A 23,019-nucleotide genomic window follows, 5' to 3' on the forward strand; every position below is an offset into this window, starting at 1 on the left:
TTAAATCGTTCAATAATTGCCTGATCACGATGAATTGCAGTGTGTCCTCGTCTGATAGTGACATTATGTTGCTTCATCAACGATGATACTGGACCAAGAAATTCCTTACCAGGATCAACCTGTAGCAGCTGTGGCCATCGTAAACCACCTCGTTGATAAATTCGTTCGAACACAGAAGCTACCTCAGATGCTGTTTTCGTTGATAGCGGTTCTGCATCTTTGTATCTACTTGCAACATCAACAACAGTTAGCGCGTATTTATATGTTATTTGACGTCGACCAATTTTAACGGTATCATGTGGTAGAAATAATACATCAGCTTCACGAACTGCATTAGGAACACTAACATCAAAATATGCATATCGAATTGCTTAGGTGGTGGTAAATAAATTTTGATGTTTTTCTCCTGGGTATTTAGCCCACGGAGTTCCCGGTAATTTTCCTAATTTTGCTGCAATATCACCTCCTCGTTGCTTTTTTTTTTTAACGCTGACTTTGCCCCTGAATTATCACTGGGAATAAATTTAAATTTCTTTGTACCACACCGCGTACACTTACCCGTAACCGCTGATCTGTTATTTTTGTGGTAATAGTTGTTAGTGTATCCGTCGGGGTACGCGTCCTGCACTTCACACAATATAAATCCATGGATATTTTATACAGCATGGATATAATTGATTTCTCAGCGACAAAAAAACGAGAACCTGTCAAGCACCATCCTGCGTTACCGAATTCCATCATAATGATAATAATAGGACCATCTGGAAGTGGAAAGACGCAGTTGTTACTTAATCTTATAATGAGATGGTTAAAGTGGGATAAATTGTATTTGGTAGCCCTGTCAGTTGATGATCAACGATGTTATGATGTGCTCAAGGATTTTAATGAAAACGCGCGAATAGATAAAGATAACGATGTTATCGAGTTTATAACCGATATTGATGAAGCACCATCAGTAGATTCCATAGACGAATTTATTAATAATTTAGTTGTATATGATGGTGTGATGCTGGACAATCAAATCCAGCTAGGATTTTTTCTCGAGGTAGACATAAAAACACCGATGTTATTTATGTTACTCAACGATACACACAAATACCAAAAGTGATCAGAGATAACTGTAATATTTTAGTTGTGTTTAATGGAGTTGATACACACACGATGAGAAATATTCATCAAACTTGGTGCAGCGGTGACATGGATATAATTAAATTTAAAAATTTCTTTTCACAAGCGCAAGCTACTCCGCATGGATTTATAACAATAAATTTGCACGATCCTAGAACAAGATATCGTATTGGACTTGATAAAATATTTGGATAAATTAATAGCAGCAGAGGGGGGCGGGACCTCAAGTTGGTTCATTTTTTGTAATGTACTCGCCATCGACAAGTTTTTAGTTGGAGAAATAACGTGGACTAACCCTAGGGACTCTAGGGACTCTTTGAGAGACTCTTTGAGAGTCCTCCGTAGCTAGTTATTTTGATTTTTAAAGTTATTAATCCCCTTTTTTTAGGAAGGCTTATTTCGGTTTTTGGACGCTCCAAAATTCGGTCTGTTCACCCCCTCTGCTGCTAGTTAACACATTAGCAGTGAATGCCTTATCACGATCTTCAACATGACCTATATCAATTCCAAGACCAAATATAATGCTTCTTATATATCCTTTTTATTATTTGCACATATGTTTAGTGATATATTTTCCATAGATACTTCTTGAAAAAAAGGAGTATATGGTACGATTTATTGTTTCTATGAAAATTTAATTAAAAACAAAGAAACATAATATTAGATGTGTCTATGGCACAAAAATGCTATCTGAAACTTGACCCAAACGTTAAAAGGTAACGGGACGGTACCATTTACAGCATCCTCATGATATCTAAAATAAAACAAACTGATGATAGGTAATGCGCGGAAAATGAACCAGTCCTATAACCCACGTAAAAGGCAGTCGGTTCCTTGGACCAATTCGTTTACTAAAAAAACTAAAAAGTAAAAGTTTTCGTAACAATATGTAAAATAAATCAATCTGCAGTCCATCAGCTTCAAATAGGCATATACTTCTTTTCTTAGAAAAAATGTATAGATACTACCATTACATACTGATGTGCGATCTAAATCAAGAGGAAGTGTTTGTTCAAAATTCGTCAGTACTCTCTCGTGTTGAGAAGGGCTCTAATTACCTCCCTTTAACTGTTGCCTGATTTGACCCCGCCGATCATCGCACCTACTAGAAAACTGCAAATAAACTTGAAACATATAGCTTTTGGATGTACCGGTAATCGTAGATATAATTTGTCATTTAGTTTATCAAAGTTTGTTGTATTTGTTATTTAAAAATAAACAACGGATTTAACCATTATAAGTCTCTAACAGTTGCAGTAAGCGGTCTGCCAATTTTTGCTACAAATGCATGAATTGTTAATGTCGGTGGAAATGACACTCTTATATTTTGGGCATTTGTGAAGGATACTTAAGTGTAACATACCAGAAACATTGAATTATGGCAAATGCTTCATATATGTCGTAACAGTTACTCGTTGCTAAGCTGTCACTCATGCTATTTAAACCACGTGCACCGGATGTTTACATATATTTCGTTGTCATGAATGAACAAAGGGAAATAAATCCGAGAGCCAAATCTCGCACTTGCATGTCATAGAGTAAAGAAAAATTATTTAAAGTGAATTGAAATGAACAATTAATCATCGTATTTTTTATTTCTTAGTAAAAATCGTTGAAAAATATGTCATTTAATGCAAATTTTAGCAAAGAATCCCGACCAGTGCAGATTTCACGAAAGCTACATTGACATTAAGATGGCGGACTATGGTCCAATCAGAAGTTAAAACCGGTGGTCACATGACCTCTGTTGTGAGGAATTCTTGTGTTGAGTTGAGAGTCGGTTTGAGAGCAGTGGAAACAGAGAAATAGAAAAGTAAAAAAAGTTCGATATATGGATGCATACTGAGTTCGGTTGCAGAACAGTCAACAGACATTTATTGAACACTTCATAAGTTTATTAAGCGACAAAATGTCCGTTCAGCCGGCTACATCGGCGCAGCGAGTTCGCCGAAATGTGTCCCCATCGGCATCACAAACCAAAGGACCCATCAAGGCTGTGAAGGCTTTCTCACTGAAGGGAAGTAGTCCTACATCCCCCACCCTACGGAGTGACAATAAAATAAGGCAGAGAAGATCACCAGTACCTGAAATTCGACTATCACCTGAAAGAAGATCACCTAGCTCGCCAAGTAGTGCAAAAGGTAAGTGGTCTCAACTCGTGTACTAGCTGACTTGGCAACTTGCCATCTTAGAAGCTCACAAGTCTGTGAAAGTCGTTTTGGAATACGTTTCAGTTGTAAATTAAATTATAAATACCTTTGTGATGACAGAATGATTGAGTTCTATGATATTCATAAAAGGATTTGTGAAATGTCAGTTGTTCAGTGCAGTTTTGTTTTGCTGTATGCCTTTATAAGTTTATTATTATTATTATTATTATTATTATTTGTTGTTAGCATGGTCAAAGCGTTATCACAGTAAAACAGTTATTATAAAGCTTTAAGCATGTATTTCTTTCATGTAACTAAGACTATAAAATGATGACAAAATAACCATAACAAAATGTTCAGTGACTGATCTTTATGAGCAGCATCAGCAATATGTTCTTTTGCAAAGATAAACTGGCAAAGAGAGATTAAAGTCGCAAATTAAATATTATGGTTAATTCTTAAACTTCACAAAAAATGATTAAATTTTTCTCCTTAATATACTATTTATGTTTTTTTTATTTAAAAAATCCTAATAATAGTGTAGTGGTGGGTGTAAAGATTTGGATTTTAAACGTAGCTTTTATAATTTTTCAGTCTTATCACTACAATGTCAGCAGTGCTGCATCATGTCGCAGACATGTAGTACCATGCCCCACCCAGTCACATTTATCTTAACACCAGCAAGGCAGCTGCTAGTACCATTGTTATAAGATTTTGGTATGACTCAGCGGTGGTTCAAAACCCGCAACCTCCAGCATGTGAGGTTGATGCTGTAACCACTTTGGTATCTGGAGCGGTGTGGTGATGTGATATTTCAGGTTAAAAGTCATGATTAGTTCTTTTATACCTTCTGTTGGACAACTTGAAGATAGTGCAGATTGATTTATATTTACCTACCAAATGCCACATGCAACTACAATGGAACTCACTGATTCTCTCTCTGGATGGTAGGAGCATACTAAATATTATCCATTTTAAGTCTTGTTCTAAAGCACAAAACTCCTCTATCCCCATATAAAAATGTTGAGAAACTTTCAGTAGTCAGCTTCAGTTCATAATTTAAATACTTAAGGGTACAACATTTACATGGTTTATAGTATTTACACAAAATACCCCACCCTTGCAGTTTGCTTGTACTCTACTAGCAATTTAAAAAATGCAAAGCATTTAGGATATAAAATATGCACAAAACTTAGTAATTTCATTCACCGATTTACAATTTCTAACCTGACTGTTTCCAATGGGTCCCTAAGACTGCTAAGACAAATTGAACAAGTAAAATGGAGGAACTCTTATATATACATTTGTTCAAAGACAAGTAACTCCCAAAAGTGCAGAATTTTTTAGATTATCAAAGACCGCAAACTAGATAACATTTGTTACTTGAAAGCATAGATCATTGGCTCATGCAAATATGGTGGCTGTGTTACTAAAGAATATCTCGTTTAATTCAAAACACCAAGTTTAAAGTGTTTGGGACCCCCTGGTGACAATCAGGTTAGAACTCATAAATCATTGAATGAAATTATTAATTTTTTTCGTTTTTTTATATCCTTTAATCCATTTGTTTTTAAAATCTGTAGGGGGGATAAAAACAATTGGGATGGTGTGTAAATACTGTAGTTTAATTTACAGCCTGTAAACATTTACAAAATTGAACATGCATGTGGCAGTCATTGTCACAGGAATTACTCATCCCAGTTAAATTATATTTTCAACTCAGTTTAAAAGGATTGTTAAGTGGGATTTGTATTCTTTTTTGAAAGTTTACATTCTTAATTTTCACATTGATTTTGACATTGCTAGGAAAAGGCAGGAGTTAATTAGAATTGATTGTGCTGCACAGAACACATAATACTGATAAAATGTTTTTGCAGTATTTAATTTTAAACTACATATTTCTCACCAAAACCTTTGATCAATAACATTTTAATTTACAGAAACACCATTTCAAGATAGTAAGCCAATGCTTGATTTCTTCATCGATTGTAAATTCAAGTAAAGCATTCCATGTTCATGTACAGGCAGTATATCAAATTGCACTATACATTTTTTGTCATGTACATGGACTGTCATTTTCAATAAAGATGAGTCTTACAAACAAATGCAAATTGTGCAAGGTACAGCATGCACAGTTTTTAGCTGTTGAGTGGCCTAACAAGCTGAGTTTCTAATCATTGAGTGGCCTAACAAGCTGAGTTTCTAATCATTTCATTTAAGCAGTATAATCTCATTTACTATAAACCATTTACATGTTTAGAAAGCTAGTAAACATTGCAGCAGTGTTAAAACACACGAACAGTCTGATGTAGTGTTCAGAATATATCACTTCCACCCAGTCCTGCTGCAGTTAACATTAGACATCTCCATCATCCCAGTTTGTGAGTCACATAAAATGTAAAATTGACAAAGAAAAATACTTAATGTACTGGCAGTGGTAAAATAAAAAATGATGTAATCTTTTTTGTTTCAACGGTTCAGTTAAAGATTCATTTATTCAGTGCCAAGCTGTTATTTTGACAGATTTTAACCCCAGAAATTGAGTCTCTTTTGTCATTAGTTCAATATCACTAGCAGTCATTGGTGACTTTGCAATGCAAGTCTACTACAAACCTGGAATTTTCTGATTACAATTTTTTTTGTATACAAATGGAAATCAATTGACATCTCTCAATATTTATTAATTTGTTGTTACCGCTAGCACAAAGATAGATTTGGAGAAGAGTGAACTACATTAAAATAGGCTGGCAGTTGTTTTCCATAATAAATGGCCCTAGTTAGGTACAGAATGAACTTGACTTTGGACAAGATCAATTATAAATTTCAAGTATACATAACACATAATGATGAAAAAGACCTTAACAATTAGTAAAATTAAATATATATATAACATTTGGTTTTACTATACCATCAATACTGGTTTTATTTAGCGGACTCCAGTATTCACAGTTTTATCCATCAGTTTTTAAAGAAACTAAAATTAGTTAACAGTCATGAGTATATGAAGATAAGGTGAATGTTAACTTCACATCTTGGTCCATTACATGCATGGTTTTCCATCCCCATGTACTGCCATACCAGTCCACTCCTCCTAGATCGTGTTTGTACTATGAAAACCAACTTTTTTGCAGTCAGCTACGATTTGTTCATGGTTGGTCCACAATTAGCATAAATGGGCTCAAGTCTAATGAAATGTTGTTTATTTTTTGTTGTATTTTTTTCACAAGAGAATGTTAAATACCACATGAACTATATACTACAGACATACAAATGAATGATGAATTCCATAATAAATACAACATCAACTATATTTTACAAACACATAACTGCATAAAATGTAGACCCATTTCATCAGTGGAATCAACAGTGTTGCCATAGATACTAATCTGCAGGTTCATTGTGCAGTTGCATTTATCCATTGTTAAAATGCCCTCAATATAATGCAGTTATAAATGGAAGGCGGCAATGCTAGGGATCTCATGAATAAAAGTAAACCAGTCTGTTGGAATTGGTCTGTAAAATATGTTACATCAATTGAAGAAAACAACAAGAAGCTTATCTTTGTTGCAGTTTTATAGCATTATTATTAGAAACAATTGAATGCACCAACCAAAGCTACAAAAACATTAAATTTGCATGAGCAAAAATTATTACAACCTGTTTGAGTTTGACTAGTGTTATGCTTATTCCCACTTCCATGATGGCCAAGAACACATTCATCCAAGTTTCAATGATTTCTGCTGTACCATGGTTCTGTGGATACACTATTCTTGTTGTGGGATTGTATGTGTGCTTGAGAGAAGGGGGGGGGGGATAATAGCAATAGACAGGTGAGGTTCATAAAAAAAATGTTTATATTAGACCAGTTGTCAATTTTGGGAAGAGAAATTACAGACATGTAACTTAAATTATGGACAAGACTGCCATAGCTGCTGATAGACATCTGTCAAGGTAGAAGTCTCTGTATGGATGAAAAATGATATGGTCCTGCATTTGTTTTGTTTTTTAGTATCTCTTTGTACAATTCTCAAATCAGGTCAGTCGATACTGCTTATTTGTACCACAACCCGTTTCATTGTAAAATTGTGGTCTCACAGCATACATGTGCACAATTTGTTGATATTTTTTATGTTCCTACTGCAGCAGCAGATGGGGACATATTTTGCTACTGTCCACCCACCCTCCTTATATCCATATGTCTATCTAGAACAAGTTCTAGCAAGAAAGCAAAAGGTAACATTTTACACATTAGATCTTGGTCATAATTAGATCATCCAATTAGTTAAATTTCATGCCATCTTTTTTTTATATAAAAGAAACACATTTGGACTATTTTATTTTTGATTAAGAACTTTTGTTAGCACACTAAAGCAAAATCCATTCGAAGTAGAGAAATAAAATTTGGTGTGAAGTCTTTATGCATCTGACATGTTTAGATTTTCATGCTATCTTATGGTACATATAGTAACGTTTGTTTATCGTGAAGCTTTTGCACTTAGATTTTTTTTTTTGCTCTGCAATGGGTGGTAGGGTGGGTGTACCTGTTTTACAAATGGAAAATCCAGTTATAGAAATGCTTCTTCCCCTGATAACATATGCTGTGATGGTTGAATGTAACAAACTGAAGTGGGTGGCATTTTTCAGTGTTTATAAACCTTTGTTGACTTGCTCACAAAGGTAAATATTACAGAAGGACAACTTTTGTGTGTCTGTATGGCGTGACCATGAAAAGTTCTGAGTCAACTTTTCATAAATGAAATTTTAGCTAATTCTGTCCATCATTTAAGCAGCAAGGAAATCTATGCATAAAAGGTTCTTGCCATGCAGTTTGACTGGTTTGGAGTGCGCAAGCTTTGAATATACATAAATCTTACCATTATAAACCCTGGGACCAACTATATGTATTGATTCAAAATTTAGGAAAAGACTTGTTGCTTTCATAATTTAAACATTTTTCAAAGGTTGGGGGTTGCCCTAATTGTTTTCTCCAGAATGGGCAGTTGCATGAATCTCACACATTGGTCAAGCTAAGACTTAAACCCACATGGACAGAGGTAAGATGTCAGTGATAGCAATGGCAAGCACCTTATACTGCTCTGACATTCTAGCTCCCTCTCTGCTGATAATGATGGCAAGTAAACAAGTTTGTCTTTTTCTTATTTTATTCAAAGTTATTTATCAAATGCATATATGTTTAACATATTTTAATGGTTATATATAATGTTCTCATATAACTAAACTGCTCTTCTCCCCCAGAAAAAGGAATGAAATTCCTTTACAAAATGTTATTTCCCCTCCCTAAAGTAGGTTTCACTTACATAATGGTGGATACAGTATAGTTATTAGACAGTTTGGCATTGGGCCAAGCAATTTCAAATAATATACTCGAACTGATATAGTTTAAGATGTGTAAATAATGCTCAAGTACAGTGCATAGGTTATGAGAGATAATCCTACCTCATATCTTGTTAGTTTTATCCTTTTATTTATGGCAATTTCTGATTTAAGCCCTTAAAATCATGTGATGGACAGTACACAGTGGTGGTGACAATAGTTGTACTGCTAGTGCCTGGTAGGTGTAGTGGTGATAATGGTGAATGTGACAAGGGCAACAAGAGTAACAGTATATGCTCACCGTTGCATATCTTTACTGCATATTCCAAACCTTCTCACTCTTGTCCCCAGCCCTACACTCACTCCCACCCCCAGACCATGACACTGGGGTAATAATGCAAATTGTGGCATATAAATAATGTGTCTTCTTGTTCTGACTGGAACCTTCTTTGACACAACTAATAATTGTGTCAAAAATCTTCATTGTAATAAAATCCATGGTAAAAGTGATTTTGAGGAAGTTTTTTTCTAAGTTTTCCAAATGGGGAAACAGATAGCAGTCAATTCAGAACGAAAGGATGAGGATTTTGTGTGTATTTTTAGAAGCAATGGATACATTATCACATGTGAAAATATTCCATTTAATCCAGTGGTAAAGCAGAGGATGCTACACTTAATTTCCATATGTACCTAGGCCATGAGTCTAAAACTTAAAGAAAATTGACTAGACTGAAACCCTGGCTAATCTCCATTAAAAATGATGACAGTGCTACAATTAAAAATTTAAAAAACCACTTAAACAACTTTAAGCTTGCTTAACAGATTTGACCAACTTTGACAGAAAGCATCCTGGCATTAAGTGCCTTTCACTATTTCCAATATTGGACAAACAGTGCTGAAGTGTAATCAAATATGAAGGAAGAAATTTATTTTAAAGAAACCTTGATCATAGGTAGTCAACAGCAATGAAGTAATGAAGTCTAAAGAAAGCATACTAATGACCCAGAATTTTTTGTCCAAGTTTTGCATTTGGCATACGGTTAAGTACATGTCAACCGAGTGAATATAATCTCAGATCCATTGTGATCTCTTGTTGAATTTGTTAAAGATAAAGTCATTTCATGTTGATGTGCCTGGCACATTCATACATACAAAACAGGTCACTGATCAATAGTGCTTATTCTTTAACTCAGACCTGTAGATATTATGGGATGATCTGTTCTCCATCGTCTGTTTGCATAATTTTACTATCACTACTCCTCTTAAACTACTTGGATTGCCATGAAACTATAGCACATTCAGCCTATGTTCTAATTGGTCCCAAATGAAAATGTATTGTTCATGCATCCAGTATTGACACTACAGTAGCACTCTTGAATTTTTCTTGTTGCTATCCTCCTGAATGTATAGTCATATCAGCATGGGGTTTCAGAACACTTCTTATGAAGTCTGGTTGGTCCTAGTTATAAAATCATGCAAAGCTGATGTCCAGTGTGGCTGCCACAGTGGCCATCTTGAAAAACTTGATATTGCTTTTCTTCATGAAAAGATGGTCATATCAACATTAGATTTTCAATGAAAGACTGCTTATGATGTCTAGTTGGTTGTAATTGGAAATGGGGCCAAATTGGTGTCCAGTATGGCTGCCAAAGTGGCCATGATGTTGAAAATCTTGTTGCTTCATCAAAATGAAATGAAATAATGCTATGGGATTTTCAGCAGAAGACTTCTGATATCTAGTTGGTTCTGAATGAAAATAGTACAGATTTGATATCCAATATGGTCCTATAGTGACCATTGTGAAAATCTTTGTCTTGCTAATCCTCTTGAATGAAAAGTAATATTGCCATGGGGTTTTCACCAGAAAATTTCTTAAGATGTATAATTGGTCCAAATGAAAATGGTGGCCATCTGAAAAAGGTTAACGTTACTCCTCCTGAATGGATGGTTGTATCAAGGTAGGGAATTCACTAAAAGCTTCTCGTGTCATATTGATCCTTATTGTGCCATTGAGACATTCGGTATGCCTGGTACAGTGACCCTCTTGAAAATCTTATTGCTATTTCTCCTGGATAAGGGTCATATCAGCATGGGGTTTGAAAGGCTTTTAAGGATGTCTAGTTTGTTGTTAATGAACACTGTGCTGACCCAAGTTTATATATGACTGCTGTAACTGTTGTTTTGAAAATCTTATCACTAAATCCTTGGATGGCTAGTCCTGTCAAAATTGTGCTGTCATTAAAAGACATACATGTGTGATGTTTGGTTGAAGCTATGTAGAAATATGATGCCAGTCTGATTTAAAGTGTGGCTACCATGTCATCCCTCTTGCTAATCAATGTATTGTTTCTCCTCCATAACACAACATCTTATCAAAATGGAGTTTCCACCAGACCACCATGTATATACTTAGGTATAAGTCCATTCGTGTATAAGCCTTCCCTCACACTAAACATATAAACACTAAAAAGTGCATGACCCACGTATAAGCCGACTCACAATTATGAGACATGTCAACATGCACGAGTTAAATTCTAAATGTACTTATTTAGGTAAACTTATATTTAAAAATAATTACATATATACTTATCTTGAGGTTGGTGTGCATGAGTATTAAAAAGAAATGGTATAAACTTGTTTGAAAAGTAATTTATTTCTTTTTCTGTTTTCTTATTGTTTCTGCCTACATTAGGTTTGTGTATAATTTGATCGAATGATGACAAGAATTTCAGAATCGTGAGTTGCTGTAACACTACCTCTCCCTTTTGACTTGATTATTGTTTGTTTAAGCATTATTGCATTGGACATTTTATATCAGTGCACCGGTAATTACGTTTTTAGTTTGCTTTAAAATTGTAAATGCCTAACTCATTAAAATGTAATCCAAGTATGACAACACAATGAATACCAATACAGTTCGATTCAACGCTCGCAATTAGGCTATTGAACATATTTACCTAATGGCTCCACCATATGTACATTGTAGGTTTGATTACACGCTGAATTAAGTACATCCCTTAGAGTCGAATCATGGGCACCATTGTGCTAAACTTTAATGATATCTCCAAAATACAAAAATGAAGTTTCAGAAATAATGCTTCGAAAATTATGCTAATATCATAAAAGCTGAGTTGTAGTTTGCTTTGATATAAGCGACCTTAAAACATGCCTGTCAACTTTCATGCTGGGAGAAGGAAGAAAACTCCCGAATTTTGGGGTCACTCCATGCCTACCTCCAAATTTAATATATCTTCCAATTTTTGCATAGAACTCCTGATTATTACATTATGCCTTTGATTTTCATTTCTTCTAAACAAGAAAAGTCCTACGTGTTCTGTTGTATCACCTGTGACTTATTGTTGTGACAAAATAATTAATTTACTAGAAAGAATTGGCTTCTTCACTCAATAGAATGTTAAGTTTAAACATTATTCACGTAAATTAATGATTTTTTTTATCTCTACAACAATACAAAAATAAAAAATAAACCACAACAATAAAATCGTCCACAATTAATTTCAGTCCCAAGAATGATGACTACGGATGCTGTAGCGCCGTTCCCACAAAAGAAAGTTACATGAGTGAACACCTGGCATTTTATACCATATATACTAATGTTAATTGCCATCGTTACAATAAAAAAAGGAATGAAAATACATACCACACGGCAAATGTGTCCTCAAAAAACTAATTCAGAATACTAAATGCTTTACGAGTTGATAATAAGGGAATAAGGCCAGATATACAATGAGGGGAAAATAGTGGCCACATGTATGGTACCATGAGGCTGCCTGTTTAGGTAGCTTTTGTTCAACAAAATTGAGAATCCTTTATTTGCCAATCAGTTGCTGGTGCTTGCATAACGCAGTAGTATAGAACGTGGTTTCTTTGAATTATGACGGAGGGCCAGTCATTTTCACAAAATAGTTGCTTCGATAAGGATTCATTTTTAATTAGTTGCGCTGGGTTTCTTGCATGTTTATTTAAGACTAATCTTTAGCTATTGCGCAGTTTGACCATAGCTGACCAGAATATGAAAATAGGGCATGTCCTGTGGGAAAATAGGATGTGTCATAGGGAGAAACAGTGTCTTTTTGTGAATTTCACGCATATTGGACAATGAAAATTGTTCAAAATTTAGTGAAAACGAGGCTCTAAAAATGCTACGAAAAACCTCCTGATTTTAGGTCCCAGTCATCAATGTACTGGTATAGTTGCTGGTCAAAATTCCCTCTTAACACATGCCAGTTTCAGGGTTTTAATGATTAACTGGCCTGTACTGCTGTCGCAAAATGAAAATTCAGAAAATATGCACATGCAAAATAATAACAGAATCAATCATAGTACTTTATAATAGTTTAATAATTGTTGGGTCACCAAAAGTTTTTTTTACATGCCTATGTCTTAGGACACAGACAAAAATATTTAGTCATGTCCCAAGATTTACAGCCATTACAGTAGTCAACAAAAAGACCTAATAACTGTCAAGTTTAGACACTGGCTTGCAGATAAGCCAACCCCATCCCTTCTTCCAGGCCTTTATTTTTTCCTTAATCATTCAGCTTATGCACAAGTATATACTGTACTTATGATGTGCCCACTACAGTAGCTAATTTGAAAATCTTGTTGCTGCAGAATATCACAGATGACTAACACTCAGGTGATTAAAAGGAAGAAATGGTCTTTACGTTCTGGTAACTCTGTATAGCCAGTAGATTATCAGTCCCTTAAAGGGACTCTTCTTTTATTATGTTGCTCATGAGGGAACTGTAAATGACCTGCATTAGAACCAGGGAGCCTTTATCACTGCATTCCCTAAATGCCCTTAACTGGTCATTTTGCTAGAGCAACTGCTACTGTTTGCTGTGCCTCCTATCCCTTTGGAGTAGCATCCCAAAGAAACAATGTTACTTGAAAATCTTTTACCTACTATAGCTGTTTGTGAGGAGTGCCTTGTTTATGTTCCATTAGTGCTCATCAATCCTGGAAGCACACACAGTAAAATACAAAACATATTTAATATTGTGAAATCACATTATACAGTAATTGGTTCTCATTAGCCAGTACTAAGATAAATTCAGTTAAATGGGGAGAAAAAAAAAAAATTGACTAATTTATCTGGATCTGTGAACTTACCTACCTTATAAGAGGGGGACTATAATGATGGGTTTGGGAATATAAGGAAGTTGTAGGAAAAGATTTACATGGATATTTTGTTTAACATTTGTCCAGAACTTAAAAATTAACAATGAATCAAGAGCAAAAAAATAAAGTCTTCAAGGGACATGTATTAGGTCTGGGCTATCAAATTAATCACTTAGCAACCATTTTATTTCCTGTTTATTTTGCTTATATCCAACCAGACTAACATTGATTTTGAAAATTGTTGGGCCGTCATTGTCAATGTACCCAAGTCAAACACTGAGATGTTTGTATATCATACTCATGTGCATTCAAATGCTTAAAATGTACATGTAAATTCTTTTTACCCCAAATACCAGTTATATAGCGGAATACAGATGTATGACACCTTTTTTAAAGGCCTTTCAGGATATACATTTTATGTATGCCTTTGACATGTACTGTATTTCAATAGAACTTCAGAGTTGATATCAATCATAATGGCTGCCTAAACAAAGCTTTAGGGAGCATATGGTGTCATTATCATAAAATGGTTTTTTACCTATGCACACAGGAGGGGAAGCTTATTGCCTCTTCTTAATAGGGTACCTTTTGAAATTCAGTCATGCATATTTGCTTTGGTAGGGTATTTAAATATATACCTCTGGAACCTTGCCAAATAACAGTACTTGCCTACCGTTAGAGTCTTTTCATACAGAATTAATGCATAAAATGTCAACGCTCAGTCTGATCCTTTCCGCTAGTATTTGACACCGTAGTTCTCTGGGTTTTCATTACTTTGTCGAACATTGGGGTGTAGCTATTTAACAAGGTCAGCATAACTTGAACAGTACTTTGATATCCTGTAATTGCATGACTGAATGAGAACCATTATCAATGAAGTAAATTGAAACAGAATCATATTATTAAAATATGGATGGTTGAATTCTTGTCAATAATTCATTTGATTGATACTCGTCTTTAAGTTTAAACATATGTTGCTAACACAGTAGCAGATTCATTTCGGTTGAGGGTGTAGGTCAGAGTAACAAAGGGGATAGTCCAACCTTTTTTGGACTTTATTTTGACTACCTCCAACCACCAGGATTAGATTATTTTACAAACAACTTATCATAATTGGCAAAATGAATTCTGCAACATATAGCCAGGCATTCATTGTGTCTCACTAAACAATGGATTAAAATATACTACTAATAATAAAATTAATAATAATAATAATAGTTTGAGAAGAAGCTTATATGATGAACTGACCAATTTCCCATGAAACCCAACACAGTACAGTTTTTACATGTTGAGTTCTTTATAGAAAATTCTTTTAAAAATTAGATAAATAATCTGTACTATCAAATATGTATAAGGATTTTCAAATGAGTTTATTACAGGATTTATAATGATTAGTGTGTGATTTGGATTTTTAACATAGCTTTTTAAAAAAATTCAGTAATATTGCTGTGGTGTGGCAGTTTATTGTGATGTCTAGCACTGGGGCATCATGTCACAGACATGTAGCATGATGCCCCACCCAGCTACATTCTCCTGACACCAGACTGACCAGTCCTAACTCTAACCTCTCAATGCTGAGCTCCAAGCAAGGCAGCTGTTAGTACCATTTTTATATATAATTATTTGTAGTAAACTTACATAAAACATTATAGGTGAGTACATGAAAGAACTTCTTTTTAAGGATAGTAGTAGTACATGTACTGAAATACACAGACTCGTACAAACAGTTGTTTAACTATGTTAAGAAGCTTCCTGTAACAGTCAGATGAGTCAGCTGACCTTATACTTAGTGTCTTCAGTTGATTCAATAAACAAATGAATTAACTATGAATGGGACTGGTGTCAGAATCTTTATTGCATAAATCAACAAGATTGACCAGAAATTGACTGATCACAGATTAGTAGAGCTGGGTACCATGACAAATTTCGGACTGTAAGCAATCTGTACCACTGTATATCACTGTTGTGTTATGGACTAACAATTTAATATTCTGAGGCAGGAGCCTTAAACACTTTCTGTTGTGAAAATTTCTGTCTTAATAGTTGGAAAAATATCTTTCTTTGATTTAAAAGAAGAAAAAAACAGTTATATATCCATTGTATTATTTGAAATGAAAAAATATCACATTTTAAACAAAATCACCCCTCACCCCCAACAACAAAGTTGGTACATTATAGTAGATGAATTTGCTATATATATGCTGTCTGTTGTTTAATTTTTAATATAAAAACTGTAACAAAAATGGGATGATTAAGATTGCACTATATAGCTGAAATTAGAGAGCTTGGTAGTAAAAATAGGAAGTGTTGGCACTGAATCCTACATGTACAATGCATGTGTGTGTCTCTTTGTATGTGTGAAATTTGGATTTTTAACGTAGTTAAAAAAAAAAACAATCAGTCATATTGCTACGATGTCTGCAGTGTGGCAGCTTACAGTGATGTCTAGCACTGGGGCATCATGCCACAGGCATGGAGCATCATGCCCCATCCAGTTGCATTATCCTGAAACCAGGCTGACCAGTCCTAAGTGACTAACCTCTTAATGCTGAGCGCCAAATGAGGCAGCTGCTTATACCATTTTTGTCTTTGATATGACTCTGCTGGGTTCGAACTTGTAACCTTGCACATCTGAGGCAGACATTCTAGCCACTAGGTCTCCAGAGCGGTCTATATGATGCTGTTGTTGTTGTGGGGTTTAACGCCATTTTTCAGCACATGATAGGCTATACGTGGCGACCAGTATTAATGGTGGAGGAAGAACCCGGAAAGAACCACCGACCCACGAAAAGCTACTGGCAAGCTTTCTCACATGCCCACATTGGCTGAATCTTAGACTCAAACCGCCGCAGACAGAGGTGAGATGGCAGTGATCCGTAACGAAGAGCGCTTTAGACCACTCGGCCACTCAGGGCCCCCTCTATATGATGCACTAACCACTCTGTTACTAGAGTAGGTAAGGAAACTTTGAATATGATGGCAACACCCATTCAGGATATTTATCAGAGGACCAGCAAACATAAAACACTCGCAAGAGATGACCAGATATTTAATGGACTAGAGAAATAATGTAAAATTGAGGCAGAAAACATCTCTTCTGATAATCTCAGTTTTGCAAAGAATACATGTATGTAACACATAAACAGACATTAGTCAGTAACTATAAAAAAGTAACATATTTTAGTTGTTTTAATCTGAAATTTTTCAGAGGTTAATTTATCCTGTATATCTTTCACATCTTGTCTGGCCTCACTGTGTCATACATGTGACTAAATTATCATAAATAGATAGAGTTATATTTGTAGTATTCAAAACTAATTTAAGACAAATTCAACTGTTTGTAAAAGAAAATGAGATTTTAGATTATTTTGTAATGAAAAATGAAAACATGCTCTATATATTATTAATTCGAAATAAGTGTACTTGGTATTTTCTGTACATTCTTAACTAATGGAAACTATTGACTTGGGTACTAGTAGAGTGAAAAAGTACTGTGGTATGCACCAAAAGTATTATGTAAAAATAAGGCAGTAGTTTTGAGCCCTGATGATGTGTTTTACTGTAGATTATTTACTTTATGAATTATTGAGGATTGTTTAGTTTAATAAGACCTACTTCAGATGCCTGAAATATTTTTGTCAATTGATTTGCACTGTATGTAAAGGGAAAAAAATGGAAGTACAAACCACATATCCCCTTCAGATTTGGCTAGATATTTATTTATTGATTACTTAGAACTGACAAGCTTAGCTGGTATTAAGACACTTGAGAACTTCTACATTATCTGTAAGGAACCAGTCATTTAATTGTGGAGTGGGACGTATCTGACTTGCCCATGCATTTTATGAAAAATGTCTGGCCCCCAAAAATAGCTACAAAAAATATAATGCTCTGATTTGTAGATTAGAAACAACCAATATTCATTATGTTAGTTGAAAAATAATTTTCTGGAGGTAAAATAAAAAAGAATACCCAGTTGGTAAAAAAAAATCCCAGGCAACCCCAGAAATTAAATGGACAGTCACTAAGTTATATCCGAGATATAATATTTTGTGAATCTGTGGGTTATCAGTAAACAGCAAAATTTCTGTAATTTGTTACTGATCAACTTTTAATTAATCACAGCGCTAAATTGTTGTTGTTGTAGGGTTTAACGCCATTTTTCAGCACACAATAGGCTATACATGGCGGCCAATATTAATGGTGGAGGAAGAACCCGGGGAAAGAACCACCAACCCACGAGAAACTACTGGCAAGCTTTCTTACATACCACATTGGCTGAATCTGAGACTCGAACCCACGCAGACAGAGGTGAGATGGCAGTGATCCGTAATGGAGAGCGCTTTAGACCACTCGGCCACTCTGGGCCCCTCAGTACTAAATTGTAATGTTTTTCACAAGCTGAGTGAAATTTAGCACTTGCAAGTGTGAATTGTCTTGGTTACTTTTGGAAATTCATGGGCTTAAATGTTACATTTTGGGGGTCATATATGGCATGTAGTGTAGTCACCAACCACTATGGACTATGTGTTAACCATGTTATGCCCATCCATCTGTCTATCTAACTGTTACAGTTGCTGTTTACAGGCACTGTGCTGGAGCTTTTCTGTTTAATAAATTTTATAAAAGTAACATATTGCTTTGAAATTTTGAATATGAAGTGGTTTGTTCTCGAAGATCCAAAAGTAGTAATGTTGCTGTTTGTTGCCTGTGGTTATCTGTATTCTTTACCTTGTTGAATGTGTATTTGATAGTAGAACATTCCACCAGGTATAATTAAAATAATATTGATTAGTGTGATTCAGAAATAGCTGAAACGATAGTAGCTTCTGTGATAATGCAGATAAATGTGTTATAATTAGTAAATCATAGTTGTACTGACTTGTGCGTAAAGTTCTCACACAACACACCCACATGGCATGGGTCACTATCTTTATGATGTTAATTAGTCTTCTTGTGAAATTGGAGCTGATTCAATTTCTGTAATCTGTATTTCCACGAGTTATCCAGGGAAAGGTGTTGGGAGGGAATGCAGCATTAGAGTTTAAAAACTGATACTCCTTAACTGTTTTTTAGTTTTAATACACAGACAATTATTTAAGAAGTATATCCCACCCACCCACCACCCAAGTAATGATTCAAATGAAGCATGTATGGCTTGAATCATCTGGAGTTGTTTAAAATAAAAGCAGGCCAAGGAGCTTTGTGGTTGAGAAAAGTATTTGCTGTGTTAAATAGATCAGGTTCTAATTCTGGGTCATATCACTTTTAAAATGTATATCCAGGCACACCTTCCCCTCAGAATAATAAAAATTCTATAGCAGTGTAAGCCACTTGCTGTTGACAAGAAGATACAATTTCAGTTCTGGAGCTCTATCTTTATGGTACCAATCTTTGTTGAGGGGTTGGTTTAGCTGTTGGCAAGATGTACTTGATAACCCTCACTTTATCATTACAGTTCAGTACCACATTATTACTTCCTTTTAAATATTCATATAAATAGTGTATTTTATATCAAAAGTTGCCATATAATGACAGGATTGAAAAGAAAGATGAATTAATAAAAGTACATAATTAACTTGAATTTTAACACATTAACCTCTGGAGGTTTTTGTCATTTTCGTCTGAAATTCGAGCAGGAAACACATTTTGAAAGCTATTTCTGAATACATCCTGAAACACCAACTACCGGGTGATCTTCCAATAACATACTGCCTAGTTGTGTTAGAAACATTGTTTTCCATTGGCTATTTGGCTCGTGCATGAGCAGAAGGGTAAAAGTTAGAATTTTTTAATATTTTTTTTGCTTAATGAAACCATTATTTTCGTATCAAGACCACTCTTTATTCCAAATGCCCATCTTATCCTAAATGTGCAAAAGTTTTTTCTGTCTGTTTGCAGTTCATACCAGTCTGCTTTATATCTGAGACCAAAAAGTCTAATATCCAAACACAAAATTGGATTCCGACCACAGGCTAATTTTGGGTAGAAAAAAAATAAGGTCCAAAAAATGAGGATTTTCCCTCTGTATTTTGTAGTACAACTAGAAATTCCAGATTATTTGGTATCATTGTAGAGCTACATCTGTTTACTTTTCTATAATACCAACCACTTTAGTGTATCATGCATGACCATGATGCTACATAGCTCGGCAGTAGGCTACTACATCCAGCCACGGGAACCTTTCACATCAGTTCAATTCGCAAATATCTTTCAGTTGATGCCACTAAAACACTTGTGTGTTCATTAGTACTTTCAAGACTGGACTATTGTAACTCAATTCTCTCTGGTTCATCACAATATCTACTCCAAAAACTTCAAAAAGTTCAAAACACAGCTGCTCGGATCATACTTAGAGTATGATCAGAGTTCACCTCCCTGCTGCTCTGTACCCTACACTGGTTATCCATTCGATCCAGAATCAAACACAAAATTTGTTCTCTGTGCTACGTTTCACTGATGGACTCTAGTCCAACATACCTATCCGACCTCACTGATGTGTACACACCAGCAAGATACTTACGCTCCTCTTCTGACAATCATATATTCATTATTCCCACTATGAAAACAAAGTCATATGGACAGCATTCTTTTGCATACCAGGGCCCAGCAACGTGGAATGAATTGCCCACTGAACTTAGACACAAAGACACAGTGATCACATTCAAGAGCGCTCTCAAAACTCACTTATTTCGACTGCAGGAACAAACTTAAAGACCTAATAATGTTTCCTACCTTAAATATTCTCAGCATGTTTTTTCTGTGTTTTCTAATTTCATAGTGTTTGTATTTGTAATCATATCATTATATGTTTTTTTATCTTATAGGTGTTGTCTAATTTTGAAAAGCACTTAGAGCTTCTAAAGATTAGGTGCTATACAAAGTCTTCATTATTATTATTATTTAAAAAAGAAAATTTGCTAATATTTTCTCATTGAGTGTGGGTTTAACATTACAATCATTATCAATAAAAGTATACATATTTATCAAGGTCTGAGTCAAGGTTATTGTGTTTACCATGTTAATTATTATTATAATGTAAGCAACAGAATAGAATGGAATTTTCCCATAAGCAATATCTTTTTTCTCTCAAAAAATGTTTATTGTGACCTCGGTCAAGTCAGAGCCTTTATAATCATGTTTACTGGGAAAATGATTTATTTCTGTGAAACATCTGGGCACAAATCATATTTTTGTATTGAGATTTTGATATGGGTGAAATTGTTATTCTCAGGAAATACAAAGTGCTCTATAATAATCTTGGAAAGAGATATTAACTTGGAATTATTGTGAATTTAAATAAGGGAACCTTGGATCATATTACTGTGATTCAACTTAAGACTGCTGGCACATCGTTACAATTCAGGCCATCGGTACATTAGTACGTTAGAGTCCACCAGTCACTATAGGCACAACAACACCTTCATTGTTGGAAATTAATTGGAATACCACAAAAGTTTATTCAGAACTTTATTCAGTAGAAAGTGTGTTAGTAATTCTAGGATTAGTTGGGTTTTGATTTGCAATACTGTAAGTTCTTTTTCCATTTTTGCTTTATTTTCTCTGAAAATTATTTGTAGAATTTTGCAAAGCATGTTGCTTCTACACTCTTCTCTATTACTGTTTTTTTTAGATCATAGAGTCTTAATAGCATGGCTTGTAGCATGCTGTATGCAAATGTTTACTGGAGCAATCAGGTTCAAACTGTTTCCTCTCAGACAGACATTTGCACACATCAAACTGCATCTTATTGATATATTAGGCATTGTATTGACTGTGTTAGAAATTTGTAAGATTTAAAGGTATGATCACTCTTCTCATGGTAGCAGTAACAATATCATTGTCAAAGCTCTGTGTTAAATTTGTAGCAATGACTCCAGATAATCAACTTTTAACTATTTTTAAATTGACCATCTTTTCCTGAAGAAAGCTGCTGATTCTCAGTGGCTAAAGAGTTGGTCTGATGACTAGAAGTGTGTGGGTTTAGTTCCCACCATTGGATCAGCCATTATTGGCTAGCTGTTTTATAGCCTTGCTCAAGGTACTGAATGGCTATATGTGGCATTATGCAACTTGCCTTGGCAGTCAAACCTACATGTGTTGTTGTGCAGTAAGACACTTCCCCAACTCAACTTTTCCCATACACATCATCTAGAATAGTGCAGTATATTACATCAAACCTTCAGTAAGGAATAAATTCAATACTCCATGTTGGTACTGTTGGAAGGTTTCAAATGATAATGTATGGTGAAGTTCCTCAATTTATTACCTAAATGTCATTATATATCCTAGACTTCTCATTAATTTGAGTGCTGAAGGTAGATAACTGAGATTGTTTAGAACATGGAAGGAATTTGCTCTTGATCTAAATTGATTTCTTCACTTAGTTTCTCTTATCATGGTCTTGGGCTTATTGTGATTACCTGGACATAAGAACACCATTTCTCCTATCAGTTTATTATCATGTGTGTGTAATTTCTAATACTTTCATTGTTTTTTTTGTTTGTTTTTCTGGGTTAAATGCCATTTTTCAGCATTTGATAGGCTATACATGGTAGCCAATGTATTTGGTGGAGGAGAAGACTTAGACAAACCACCAACCCATGGGAAGATACTGGCAGACTTTCTCACATACCCATGTTGGCCAAGCCAAGACTCAACCCCATGTGGCCACAGATTAGATTTCAGTGATCTGTAAAGGTGAGCTCCTTTGACAACACTTGGCCACCCTCTTTCTTGACTCTAATGTCTTCTTAATTAGGGAATTGTTTGGGTAGTTACCTTATGACATATACCTGTTAGAGGAGTTTCCTCTTACTGCACTCATTGTCAATGCATGTGAAGGATATTAGGGTTAGGTTTTGGGGAGCACGTTCAATACATTCTTGAATATATAATGCTAAGGAAATGTGAGTAAAGTATTTTTGCCAAGGACACAATCAGGCAGCCGACCTGGTTTAGTTTTATAGGTATTGAACGTACAACTCGTGGATTATGAGTCTGATGGTCTACCTAATGAGTTTACTTGGTTCAAAAACCTGAAGAGAGTAAATGATCTGTGTGTTGGTCAGGGTGAGAAAGAATAAAAACAGGCTGATTTTGAGTGTGGACTTGCCCCAGTTCATTTTGTTAATATAGGATTTGTGATGATGTGTGCTGGGACAGATGTGAGACACTCCCCACTCCTTAAGGATTTTGATTATCGTTATCATGGAGATGATCGACCATAGTGTTTTTGCCAGGATCATGTAAACAATAACAT

General features: G+C 35.0%; 1 protein-coding gene across 1 annotated transcript in view; it reads left to right on the forward strand.

Annotated features, from left to right (window-relative positions):
* Window positions 1-2,883: 2,883 nt before the first annotated feature.
* LOC149776692 (protein FAM117B-like) overlaps window positions 2,884-23,019 on the forward strand; it is a 91,032-nt gene continuing 70,896 nt past the window's right edge. Inside the window, exon 1 of the mRNA XM_089941228.1 lies at window positions 2,884-3,269. Coding sequence (XP_089797354.1) covers window positions 3,038-3,269 — 232 coding nt within the window. The 5' untranslated portion in view covers window positions 2,884-3,037. The remainder of the gene's footprint in view (window positions 3,270-23,019) is intronic.

This window comes from Sinohyriopsis cumingii, chromosome 18, assembly GCF_028554795.1.
Source record: "Sinohyriopsis cumingii isolate HCF-2022 chromosome 18, ASM2855479v2, whole genome shotgun sequence".
Lineage (NCBI taxonomy): Eukaryota > Metazoa > Mollusca > Bivalvia > Unionida > Unionidae > Sinohyriopsis > Sinohyriopsis cumingii.